The 13,400-nt window shown below is 46.9% G+C and overlaps 1 protein-coding gene across 1 annotated transcript in view; it reads left to right on the top strand.

Moving 5' to 3' along the window:
- LOC114070407 (arf-GAP with GTPase, ANK repeat and PH domain-containing protein 1) overlaps positions 1–13,400 on the top strand; it is a gene marked incomplete at its 3' end in the record, with an annotated part of 79,260 nt that overhangs the window by 20,139 nt on the left and 45,721 nt on the right. Inside the window, exons 4-5 of the mRNA XM_027907776.1 lie at positions 4,291–4,446; positions 8,821–8,913. Of these exons, the coding sequence (XP_027763577.1) occupies positions 4,291–4,446; positions 8,821–8,913 (249 nt within the window). The remainder of the gene's footprint in view (positions 1–4,290; positions 4,447–8,820; positions 8,914–13,400) is intronic.

The raw sequence follows: 13,400 nt of genomic DNA, 5'->3' as shown, positions 1-13,400 counted from the left end.
TTAAGGTCCCTTCCAACCCAAGCCATTCTGTGGCTCTGTGAAAGGAGAACTTGTTTGTACATTTGGATGCATCTCTGTACTCGTGCCCAGAGGTCCAAGGTGGTGACCACCTGAGTCACATCCCCTTCCAGAAGATGCTCTCAGGTGTGTCTGTGTGTACTTCCAAACACCTGTTTCACAGGATGAGATGCTTCCCATTCCAAAGGCACAACCCACTTGTCTTTGCAGTAGATTCTGCTTCATTTTCCTCCCGAATTCTGTTTCCAACACACACATGTCAGCCAAGGTGAGAGTTTTACTGGGAAACCCTGGACACCCAGAGTCAACAACCCTTGGTGCACCTGCCTCAGACACATCTGTGGGCCTTCAGGGCAACACAGAGTGCACGAAGTTTTGAGTCTCATCTTTCAGAACTGTTGTATATTCTGTCAACAAGAAGGATGGTGCAGCACCATTTACATTCTGATGCAGCAAGTGCTCCAGTCACAGCTCACCAGCTGGCTTTTTGGAACGCTCCAGCAGGTAGACTGAGTTGTTTGGAGAGGAAGAAGTGTTCTTTAGTGGATTGAAGGCCCCTTACTGGCCTCAGGGCATCTTGGGCTGGGTCTTTAATTTGCTTTTTGCACACTGAGGGAGTACCAACCAGTCACATGTGTATCTGTGTGCTCCACATCTCTAACCCCACCTGTCATCCCGCCCACCTGCTGCCTCTTGCCGGTTTGTCTGGACATGGTGTGCTTGTAGACTGTGCTAAATCTTATTTCAGAGGAGTGCAGAGTACCTTTTCCATCCCAAATCCCCGCAGGCATTCCTCTTCCCTGAACTCACCCCTGGACTGGAGGAGTTGTCCTTCACACCTGATGTATCAGGAAGGCGTTTTTAGTGAAGAACAGTGTCAATGTCCAGCAGTTCCCAGGGGGCTCTTTGCTCTGTCCAGCCCCTGAAAGTGGAGATCATCTGGTTCCAAGAAGCAGTGCCTTCTGTGTCAGGTGGCCCTGGACAAGTGTGTTGAGGAGTTACCTGGAGCTGGGCTCCTGTCAGGGAGTTACAGAGCCAGAAGGTTCCCCCTGAGCCTCCTTTTCTCCAGGCTGAGCCCCCCAGCTCCCTCAGCTGCTCCAGCCCCTTCCAAGCTCCTTCCCTGGAGATGCTCCAGCCCCTCAATGTTCACACCTGTGGACTGCAGGGTCAGGAATTGTGTTTTCTCTCTCCCAGGAGGTTTGCATTTGTTTTGCCTCTCTCCCAGGAGATTTGGAATATTCCTGGGAAGGGTGTGGAGCTTCTTGTCCACTGTACCAAGCTGCCCCTCAGCTGTTGCTTGCACACAACCTCTCTCCCTCCCACCTGTCGCAGACCCGTAGAGATGCATTATTTATGCTTGCACTGTGCCTCCATCGAGTTTTTACTTCAACATGATTGTCTAAATATGTAAATTGAAGTGCTGAAAGCAAAGCGCAGTCAGCTTGATCATCCATTGTTTTATGGGACATGAGACCTGATTATGGATAAGCATTAAATAGCAGGGTACAATTATCTTATTTATAGCAGGGGCCATTTAGGATGAAATGTTCTGTTGCAGTATTTTGGGCACTTGACTAGAGAAGAGGCTGCACTGCTTAAGTAGCTGTTCCTTCTGCCTTTTCAGGGAGTTGCAAAGTGAAAACTGGAGGAGGAATGTTAATACATTTAATAACATTGCCATATACAGCACAATCCTTTTGGATTTACAGGGTTGTTTTTAAGTAATCTAATATTTATTTCAAACAAGCATTTTAGATTGTTCCCTGGGAGGGTGGGCAGGCCCTGGAACAGGTTTCATGGAGAAGCTGTGGCTGCCCCTGGATCCCTGGAAGTGTCCAAGGCCAGGTTGGACGGGGCTTGGAGCCACCTGTGCTGGTGGAAGGTGTCCCTGCCCATGGCAGGGGGTGGCACTGGAAGGGCTTTAAGCTCCCTTTCAATCCACACCATCCTGTGGTTCTCTAAATATGGTTTCCACGTGTTTGCTTGTGTTTTTCATCGTTCCAGCCAGGGGCTTATCTTGAAATCAGCCCCCAATTTTATTTACGAAGCTGGAAATCGAGCAAGGTTGGTTTGAGTGAAGAGAAACATTCCCTGCAGGACTTCTTTTATAGAACCTGTCTGTGTAGGAGGGTGTGTCCTTGGGGCTAGAATGCCCAACATGTGGGTGTTTTCCTTTGGGAGTTACTCACTCCTGGAACATAAATCATTATAAATCCAGGGGACAGCTCCAAAAAGTGTAAAATGACACCGTAAGATGATGAAGGATTAAGAAGGTAAAATTTCAGGGAATCCCTCATTCTCTCTACCAGGGAAACAGGCACTTAGAGTAGAAATCTGGTCATTTTAGTTTAAAAAGCACAAGGCTTCTGTAACACTCTCTTCATGTCCACTGGTTTGAGAACAAGGGAAGGCAGATGTGGGATAATTCAGGGTCCCTTCTGCCCAGGTTGTCCTGCCCGTCTCTGCAGCATTACCATTCTCTCTTAGGGCACTAAAAATGATCATTCCAGCTATTTCAACTCCTTTGTTTTACACACTTGGGCCATTTCCAAAACCTGCTGCTGCCTCTGGCACTTGAGCATGTTGCAGAAAAGTCTCTCTCCAGGCCCTCTGTTGCTTTCAGTGCCCTCAACTCTGGCTCCCTGACAGCCACACTTCTCCAGTTCGGTCAGAATGAAGGGAAAAAGAAACTTAGCGTCCTTTTTGTATGTGTATATTTTTATTTGAGGAGGGGAAAGGAGAACTTGCTCCATCAAAAGCCATTTGCAGTGTTGTCAGTCACGTTTTGTCACGCAGAGATGAGCTGAGGAACATGTCATTTCCAGGGAAACAGTGACCTTCAGAAGGTGGTGTTCCTGGGTTTCCATCTGCTCTGGTTGGCCCTTCAACCCAAACAGGAACTGCTTGTCTCATGCCTCTTCCTCCTTATGCTTTACTCCTTGACTTGAGAAAGGGCAATTTGGAAAGCTGGAAGAATCAGAAGAGGATCTGAAACATGAGAAAAGGCTTCAGCTGGATGGTATAAGGGATTGTCTCCCACAGGGTTCTCCTTGGGAGGTGCTTGGAATTTCTGATCCTGTTCCATGTGCTGACCCCCAGGGAGTGTGGGAGAAGTGCCATCAGGCATCCTTCTCCTCAGCCTTTCTGGAAACACTTATTTTTCCTTATTCCTCTAGGAAACTTGGCTGCTTTACAGATGTTCTTTCCATGTCTTGTGTGCATCCCAGACTTTATTTCCCCCAAGATTTACATGTTGTCCAGCCCCTTCACCCACTGCTGCTCCTCCACTGGGTGGAATTTTCCCTCCTTGCCTTGCCCCATTCCCCTCTCAGCACATACAGTGTGTCCTCAAAGGGTGTAATTGGATCTGATAGGGAAAAATTGGCCCTTTTGTCTTTCCTGACTACTCCCACTTTTAGTACTCATGTTATGTGTAATAATCTTCTTTTAACTTAAGACTTTGTTCTTAATCGCTTTTTGGTCCTTTCTATCCCATCCAGTTTTTTCACCATCCTGCTATTACTAATTTTTCCCTCAATTCATTAATTGTTTTAATAGGCTGAATGCTTTATTTCTTTCAGGACCGAGATGTAACATTGCATTTCCCGCCACTTTGAATAACTTGGAATATCTTCCCTTCTAAAATTTCCTATCTCTTGACCAGTGACCTCAGCAAATCCTGTGGAGTTGGACTTGATGATTCTTGTGGGTCCCTTCCAGCTCAGGAGATTCTGTGATTCCTTCCATGTGCTGGGATCTCTCTAACCCCGCAGTAGCCATTGTACAGTGCTGAATTATTTTCATTTTCTTGATGAGCTCTCAGTAATCTGATGTCTCCAAGCTAGGACTAACTGCAGTTATGCAGCTCCATGGCACTGGGTATTTTCTCTCAGGTTAGAGCCAGAGTTTAGTTTTAGTAATTTTGAAGTAGAAAACCAGGTTTTCAACATGTTCTCCCCGATGTTGTCCTTACTCCTCGTACACTAGAAAACAAATGAAACTGGTGATACCCAGGGAAGGTTACGCTGTGCAGAATGAAAACGTGCCTGCTGTGTAAAAACAGAGCTAAGTATTCAAAAAGCAATGGCAGGGAAAAAGGCTTGGAATACCCGTGTGTCCAGGGATGTGTGGGACAGTGGCAGGAGGGCAGCCCCCGCGTTCCCCAGCCCCGGCTGCTCTTGTGTAAATCAGGAGTCAATAAGATAGGGCTGTGGATTGTAATCTCTTGAAAAGCAGTGTATCACCGTTTAAAACTCACTTTAATCCTTGCAGACCAGTAATGGAGGAGGGAGTTTAAGTGATTATTCCTCCTCTGTCCCATCAACTCCAAGCACCAGCCAGAAGGAGCTGCGGATTGATGTTCCTCCCACTGCCAACACTCCAACTCCTGTCCGTAAACAGTCCAAGCGCCGATCCAACCTCTTCACGGTGAGTGAGCCAAGGGAGGGACTGGTGCTGAGCAATTCTTCCCTGTGAGGGTGGGGAGGCCCTGGCACAGGCTGCCCAGAGAAGCTGTGGCTGCCCCTGGATCCCTGGAAGGGGTTTGGAGCAACCTGGGCTGGTGGAAGGTGTCCCTCTGCCCCTGGCAGGGCGTGGGACGGGATGAGCTTTAAGGTCCATTCCAACCCAAACCATTCCATAACTACCTCATGCTACTTTCATTACTGTAGAGAATCAACCCACTTTTCTAGAGTTAAAAAAAAAAACGATGAGAGTTGTGCAGTTGTGGTTTGTAAGCAGTTCTTTGGCAGCTTTATGGCAAACTCACAACCCCTGGGGGCTCACGACCCAAGCCCCTTGGTGACTGTAGGTGCACATTAGTTGAGATTAGAGAGCCACGGCCTCCCTTGTGGGAGAGTTGATATATTTTATTCCAGAGGTGCTGCCACGTTCACTTCCCACGTACAAGAAGGATAAAAACATTTCCTCACGCTCTAAAAACAAAACCTGAGCTCTTGGCCTTTAGCACGTAGAAAGTTTTGTTGCCGTATCGGAGCACGGAGTGACAGCTCAGAGACCCCGGGATCCTGTGTCCATGCCAGGAGGGGCATTTTGGTGTAAAATGGGATCTTGGACTCCCCCAGAGGAGAGGGAATCACGCAGTTTGGGCACCAAACACTGGAAGGAGCGGCGCGTGAAGAAGAAGTGCCCCCAGCAGGGTGGACGCCGCTGTTTGAGTGCAGTGCTGCGGGTTCTTCCTTCCCATCGCTGGGAATGCTCTGCAGTTCCCAACCCCACTAGGTGTCAGTGTCAGCCAAGGAACCAGCAGCAATCAGAGCCCTGCAAACAGGGCTGGGAGCCACCGCAGCCCTCCAAAGCAGCCCCGACCAGGTCCGGGCTGAAGGATGGACTGAACGCTCTTAGGGCTGCAGGGGTGGTGTCGACACTGGGGAGCTTGGGGCTGTTTTAATCTGGAGCAAGTGTACATTTGAGGAAGTGAATCACAGGAAAGGTTTGAGAAGAATGTTAACTCAGCCATAAAAAAAAACACAACACAACAAAAACAGAGTAAAGCTCTGGTCTGTGGTAATTAATAACACGGCGAGAGCCAAATTTACGAATACGAGAGGGTGTTGAGAGTTGTCTTAACGTCAGATAACGGGGGGGGGGGGGAACTGGAGGAAAACCAGGTCTCATGGAAAAGTAATGATAATAATTTGACTTTTCAGAACTGGTTCTGACTTTTAAATCTGGGCATGCTGAAGGCTGTGTGGTGAGTTGCCCTGTAGTCTGTGTCCTGAAGTATTGAGCACCCACCCTCTGTGACCCAGGTTTTGTGCCATATCAGCCAAAAGGTTTTGGCCTGGGATTATTTACTTGAATAAACAGATGACCAGTATTTTCTGTGTAGTTATGAACAGAGTGCGTAGTCAAAATATTTAGCTCTGGATTTCTTGCTGTGCTTCTCTTCCCAGCCTGGTGCTTGCTTTTTGTCACTTACAGATTCAAATATATTTCTGTTTAATAATTGCAAGTTACCCCCCTTGTTATCTAGCAGAGGTAATCTGCTTAGTGATCTACAGATCTTTTGGTGTTGGAAGAAAATTGTGTTAAGTAGAAAACAGATGTGATTTCTCTTAATGACAGTTCTTGAGTGGGAATAGGGTTGAGAATTTTAAGCACGTTGGCTTTGCTTATTAATGTTTCTTGTAAAGCTATTGTTGCAGCAGCTGATTGTCCACTTAGGTGATAAAACAGATCAAATATTAGCAGAAGTGTTAATGTCCTTTTTTCGGGGGGGGGGGGGCAGTGTGATAACAGGAGCCACGAAATAATAGGGCAGGTGGGGATTTAAACTGCATCTGTGGGGTCCACTTGAGCAAGGAACTGATTGTAAGTATGTCTGATCCCACGTGGGGTGAGGGAATTTCTGGGGCAGTAAGGTGCATCTCCCTTCCCATATTCAGTATTACCTGCCTTATATATTTACAGAATTGAAGGAGTTTTTTTGGACTTAAACTCTCTGTCTCAGTGGTTACTATTAGAGGTCAGGATTCTTACTTTTGGGGTGCTCTGCTCTGCTGATTTGGGTCTGGTTGGGCCCAAACTCAGATGCTCTATCTTTCTGGAACTAAATCTCACTCCACAACCCATACTTGGGTCAAGTTTTACACTAATTGAGTCCGTGTATGGCTTCCAGTGCAAAGGGGAAATCAGTCGACTGATATTCGTGCAGGTGTTTTAATTCTTCCAGACTTCATCTGGTTCTCTGGCATGAAGTTTTTAAACAGAACCATCTAACCTGTAGATGTGCCATCAGAAAAAGCCCTATCAAGTGTTGATCCAGTGTGGTTTAGAGTCTGGGGTTTTTTTTACGCTGTAGGACGTGAGATGTATTGTGTTGTGTCGTAGGTACAAAAGCATAAAAGCTCAGACCAGATCTCTGTTTCCCTGTGTGATTTGTCTTCATAAATAGCAGAGCCCGCTAAGATTCTCCCCTGGAAAATGTGATTACAAGCAGCTAGAACAGAATTTGCCTAACAGAAAGCCCTGTGTTCCTATACTTTTGGCACTGAACAACGTTTGGCACGTAGATATTTCCCTTCCACGTGTGCAGTGTTTTATTCCCAGATGCAGTTATACTCGTAGGGAAGGGAGGACGGGGTGATTTTAAAACCAGAAAGTGAAAACCAGCACGTTAAGATATTCAGCTTTGCCATTTCAGAGGGCAGGCTCCTTTCTTTAAAAAAAAAAAAAAAAAAAAAAAAAGGGATAAAAAAGAAACATTCAAGTTGACAACTCCCCTCCCAGGGATTTGGGTACCTTCAGTGAGTTTCTTTACAGTGTCACTTACGGGCTCTTTGCCCCATTGAAGCTTTGTTTTGCCTCATATTCTTGGGAAGTGGCACTCTCAGAGTCAGAAATCTGTCTTGAAGGACGGGGAACAATGGTTATCCTGCACATCGGGTTTTCATCCCTCCCACTTGTTTTGCTTCCTTTTCATTTACTCTTTGTTTAATTCCCCGGCACGTCATTCCATCGCCCCGATCCATAGTAACTGGCGAGGGGAGCCCGTTCCCGGCGGAGCGGGGAAGGCAGCACGGGATCCCCGCTGGGTAAATGTGTTCTCAGAATGGTGTTACTTGAAGTCCTGCTCCGTGGGTTCCCCCCCCTCCCCTCCCCTTCCCTTCCTCTCACGCCCCGAGGCAGCTGCTCCGGGGGTTTATTCTTCCTTCCCCCCCCATCCTCAGTGGAATATGGAAAATTATTGGTATTTAGCGACGCACCGTCCTCGTTGTCCTCCTGATTTCGGCGTTTCGAACGTCTCTCTTTCCCCGCTGGAAACGAGAAGCGTCGCCCCGGTTTTCATTAACTCCCCATTGTGGCACTGGACATCCCAAATGGGCTCCTTTCATGTGTCATCTCTCTCCCGAGTTGGAGAAAAGCACGCGAAAATGTTTTCCCATTCCCGATATTGTGTGAGTAATGTTCCTATTGGAAAGTAATGGAGTGAAGTTGTCACTTGTCAGTTCGGTTATTAAGGAGGATGACTCTCGGGTCTTCTTTTTGTAATAAAATAAATCTGTCAAAATCATTACGTTCGTACCGTTCTCTGGCAACAGCGGGCTGCAATCTGAATATCTGCTTAGAATTCCCACAGAACTCGATAAAGTCGAGGAGGTGAGCGCTGTGACCTCACTCCTGCAGCAGCTCCAGCCTTATGGAACGCCAGGAGAAAGCAATTCCAGTTAAAACATCGATTGAATTCACCTCGTGCTGATTTTTTTCCCCCCCACATTGTGTTCAGATAACTTTTTCCAGCATCAATCCCCACCTCTCCTTGCGGTTCCAACTTTGTAACCATCCCGAAGTAGAAAGAGCTAATAAGTTGAAGTCAGTGTGATCAAAACCAGCATCGTAAAATTGTATTTCTACATGGTTGGTAACGTTTCTAAGAACCACACAGGTGCGAGTTAAATGTATGCGTGGGTATGTTAAACTTTTATAATGAGGAGCTGGAACCTTCGTTCCTCACTGGAGCTGTCGTTGGAAACTTCGGAAACGTGTCCTCTGATCTGCTGGGTCTCCAGACAGTGAAAGTGTAACTCTTTAAACCCAAATGCATCTCAAACTAGCGGATGGTTGAAATTTACGGGCGGCATCTTATTTATTCAGATTTTACGATGGTCTTGTATTTGTGTGGGTTCATCTCACTGCTTTTGAGTCCGTATTTAGGCGTGAGAATATTTTTTAATTGCTTGGAAAATAAAAGAAGGGGAGGGGGGGGAAAAAAAAGCATCCTCCGTGTTGAACCCGCTGCATTTGACGGAGCACAAACTTTTCCTTTTTTTTGCTCTGCAGTCTCGGAAAGGGAGTGACCCAGACAAAGAGAAGAAGGTCCTGGAGAGCAGAACAGACAGCATTGGAAGCGGCCGCGCAATCCCAATTAAACAGGTAATGCCGAAACACTCGGTGGTTTTTTTTTGTTGGTTTTTTGTTTTTTGTTTTTTTTTTTTTGGTTTTTCTCTTGTGCCGCTTCCCGGAGTTGGGAGCCACACCTCGGGTCTCGCGCGCTCCGGCGGCGGGGCCCGGCGCCGCCGTTTGATGTGCTCCGGTGATGAATGTGGAAGTCACTCACTTGACATCAATTAGGAGAGGTTCCTGTGTGTATTAAAATAGGATCATTAGAATAAGAAGAAGGGGGGGGGTGTGGAAAAAAAAAGCCACCAACGTGACAACAGGCCCTAATGAAGTGCAGTCTGCCGGCCCGCATATGGAGCGCGTTTTTCCAGGCTGGGCTGCCTTCAAAGCCGCCTTTGTAGCGGGCTTTGATTGGGCCGAGTGCTGCCGGGCGCAGGGTGAATCACATCGCTCCACAAGAGCCCCTTGTGATGGAGCAAGAGCCTGATGTGGCCCTAATTTGCTGCCGCAGACGGACATCTGAACGTGGGGCCAGGCTGGTCCGCGCCGGCGAGGCAATTAGCGCCGGTAATCACGGCCGGTGTGTCAGCTGCGCGCTCCTGTTTGTAATTTGCTAATGAAGGAATTGTAACTTTGATTAGGTTCAGTTTCATTTCAGACCTTATTATATAAGAGAACGTTTACAGCTGTAATGGGTGGCCTTAATTAAACTTTCTCATTACACAACAGGGCTCAGATTCGAGGGTTTGTTTTGGTCTGTTTTTGCTGGCCCGGACGCGCTTTCATTAGCCCAGGACGCTCAATTGGAGCTGTGAACGCTCCTTTGAGAGTCAAAAAGCGAGGCCAGTGTTGGATAGCGAGCGTTTGGGGAGTGAGATGGTTTGGTTTCTCGAATGAAACGACACCCCGAATCCACGTGGTTGATATCGGCCTCACGAATAGTTTCTCTGTTAAGCGTTTGCAAGTATTTACCGAGTTGCCTTGCTGCAGAGGAGTGCTCAGGGAAGGGAGCTGGTTTCCTTCCCACATGGTTTCTCCAGGTGTTCTGGTGCCTGCCCTACCCTCCAGACGCTCACTTGCCTCTCCTAATCTTTCCTCAGTCCCTGCCAGGTAGCCCTAGGTCTCCAGTGTGAAGGTGGCTTGAGATATTTTTGGGATGTTTTGTGTTTTTCCTCTTTATTTCTTGGGTGTGAGGGGGAGATGATTTCGTACCCTTAACTATCAGCAGTGATTTTTCTTCTTGCAGTCGTTTCAAAAGACCTTTTTGGGACCATCAGGCACCAAAATTGCTGTGGTGTGTGAATCTCTAGTAGGCAGATTTTAATCAAGCACGCTGCAATCTAGAAGAGCAGTTTGAAAGCAGAAAAGCTCAGTATTTTGGCTCTGCATCCAGGGGAGGAGATTCCAGGCATTCAAAACAAACTGCAATTTTATTTTCCTACAGTGTTGGTATGGTACAGGATGGCTTAGACCGGCTGGAATTCTTTTGGGGAATGCTAATTGAACAAAAGTGCAGCTGAGAGTGAAAAGCTGAGGAATACATGTGCCAACATCCCGGGCACAGATGTACTTGTTCTTTCCTGAAATGCTGTGGTATGGAATGAATCTGATTAGAAAATGAACTCGCAGGAAGAGCAGTGTAAGATGAACGTTTGTAAGTGTGACTGCGCTGCACCGTGTTGGAATGAAGCTCCCCTAAACCCCCTCGAATTTCTGTTTGGAAAAATCCTTCCTGCAACCCTCCTTGTTATCCTAAATGCAACCAGTCAATCTCTCGGGAACGTGCAGTGCTTGTTGTCAGTCCCAGTTGTGGTGATCCCATTTTTGTCACGTGTTTGAGGTGGGTTGTCAGGGCTCGGGGAGGTTGGGTGGGTGGTTCCCCGTGCTGATGTGGGATTTCACATCCTTCTTGGCTGTCAAGAGAAGGGATTTGGGGAGGGCTTGCCAGCAGAGGTGGCCCAGGTTCTGTTGCTGGCACGGCCGCTCCTGGTGGGCTCCGCAGGTGCCACGAACACAGATGTTTCTCTGAGGCCGTGGAAAATCCCGCTGGAAAAGGGGAACGTCCCTTATTTCACACCCCTTCACTGTCAGGAAGGGGGAGGGATGTGAAAGGGAACTTCCTGACCTGAAAGTTTTAGCATCTTTTGCTCCTTAGGATGGGAACCCCCTTCCATCACGGCATGTTTTCCCTGACAAATGGTCAGGCAATCACAGAATCGTTTAGGTTGGAAGAACCCTCTAAGATCAGAGTCCTGCCATTCCCCTGGCACTGCCAAGGCCACCATTAACCCCTGTCCCCAAGTGCCACACGATCTGCAGGGCTGTTGGACCCTTCCAGGGATGGGGACCCCACCACTGCCCCGGGCAGTTCCAATGCCTGAACTTCCCTTTGCATGAAGAATTTTTTTTTTCCCCAATATCTGATCTAAGCCTCCCCTGGCACAGTTTGAGGCCATTTCCTCTTGTCCCTTGTTGCTTGGGACGCTTGGGAATGGAAAGGGAAGTGAAGTTTCATTTCATGAAGCTGAATACAGACTGTAGCACTGACATGAGAATGATCTTACTGCATCACTGAAAGCCTTGTCCTTCTCATGCTTTGTCACCGTGTCTTCCAATGTTTGTCCTCCTGCTGGCCCCAAAAAAGGGAACTTATGGTTGAAACTCATGTATAGGGGATTCTGTGTTCTCAGTTTACTGCTGCTTGAAATAATTGTAATTAGAAAAAAAAAAAGAAAGTGAATAGAAAAGAGTCTTGCTATTCAGCTGTTGAAGTCGATGGCTTTGGTTGTTGGTTATCCTGCGTATTTTTTTGGTGCCTCCGAGTTGTTCTTACCTACCTAGGGTCTCCCAGAAATGAAAAATGCTACTTCCCAAATAAAACTAAACATAAAGAAAAACCCCAAAACAAATTGAAAGAATTCCACAAAACAAAAGCAGCCGACCCAAAACAAAACAAAAACCCCCAAACAGAAACAACAAAATCCATAACCCAAAACACGCTCAAACAAAAGACCCAAACAAACCAGTAAATGTGCTCGTGAGAAGTTTGTCCTTATGTCAGGCACAGTTTTCTCGTGGCTCAGGTCGGTCTGTGTTGCTGCTGATGGAATGAAGGGTTGCCCTGTGTCACAGCTTTTCTGGGCCCCAGGTGCCGACCTGCACAGTGGCTTTTGGTCAAAATAAGCCAAGAGCTGCAGCCTCCTCCTGCATTCCTGGTCCCTGAATCCCTGGGAGCTGGAGGGAAATCCCTGAGAGCTTGGCAGGGTTTGGGTGGCACCCTGAGCAGCCTGGTCTAGTGGAAGGTGTCCCTCCTGCCCATGGAACTGGATCATCTCTAAGATCCCTTCCAACCCAAACAATTCCAGAATTCTGTGCATGGCAAATTTCCTTCCAGGGAAACACCCCCTTCCTTCAGGACATAGCCTTAACTCAAAGCAGTCTGGCTGAAAGCAGTTAATGTTCTTACTCCCTCTGTCCTTTCCACATGTTAAAATTGACTTTTCACTGCAGTGCTAAATGTGGTTTTGTTGGGCTCAGCCCTATAAAAAGTGCCCCGAGGAACCTTCCTGCTCCCACCAGAACCCCACAATGTAGGCCCTGAAAACAGGCACGTTTTCAAAATGTGGCTGCTCAGTCCTGCCAAAATACCCTTAAGGTCAGTGAAATTTTGGGAAGGCAAACTTCCCGGGGAGGTACCAATGCCTTGAGCATGCGCAGCCATGTCAGCAGCTTTGGAAGAACTGTGAATGCCAGATTTTTTTTTTCCAAAACCGCAAAAATTTCCGACTAAGTAACCTGTACAAATCAAGTGGAGTCAGAAAACGTCTGGAGCAATATTAGCTCAGAGTTAAAATCTATAAAAAGTTCTGTGCTTCTGAGAAAGAGGCGCTTAAACGAAAAATATCTGTTATTTTTTTTTTGCAGCATGGCTGATGCTATCCTTAGAGTGAGTGGTTTGCTGTGGTTGGAGAATCCTCCCTTCAAACCCATTTATTCTGGAAAGGAAGACTTGTTCCTGGGGGCCAGAGTGAATATTTTGAAGAATATTTTGAGGCAACACATTTAGTCTGCGCAGTTTAGGGGACCAGACTTTCTAGAATGGATGGGGGTGGGAGTTGTAGCATTTTTGAAAGAGATCTTTGGTTTTTTTTGGATTTGGGAAATCTTTATCAGTAGGGCACATTCAAATTTAGAAAGAGGGGGGAAAAAAAAAAAGGCACAACAAGAAAAATAAAAGCAAGAAGCTCAGCTCAGCGGTGAGGGGGCTTGTCATGTATTAATTTTTCATTGCTGTGGAGAATTGTACATACATAATCACTTGATTGCAGTGGGAGTTAGCGAGCTCCTATGGTGTCATTTGCATAAATCTTGTTAAGTCAATGGCAGTTAATGAAGTACAAATGAGCCTGGAGAAGGTGACATGCAAATCGTGGGTGGCAGATGGGAGGTCTGTTTTTGGGATGGCAGCTGTGAGCTCTTTTTTTTTTTTTTTTTTTTTTTTTTTTTTTTTTTTTTTTTTT

This window comes from Empidonax traillii, unplaced genomic scaffold (assembly GCF_003031625.1).
Source record: "Empidonax traillii isolate 1590-97213 ecotype Southwest subspecies unplaced genomic scaffold, ASM303162v1 scaffold1543:size93701, whole genome shotgun sequence".
NCBI classification, from domain to species: domain Eukaryota; kingdom Metazoa; phylum Chordata; class Aves; order Passeriformes; family Tyrannidae; genus Empidonax; species Empidonax traillii.
The sequence above is the reverse complement of the archived record's forward strand: the minus strand, read 5'-3'. Positions and strand labels throughout refer to the sequence as shown.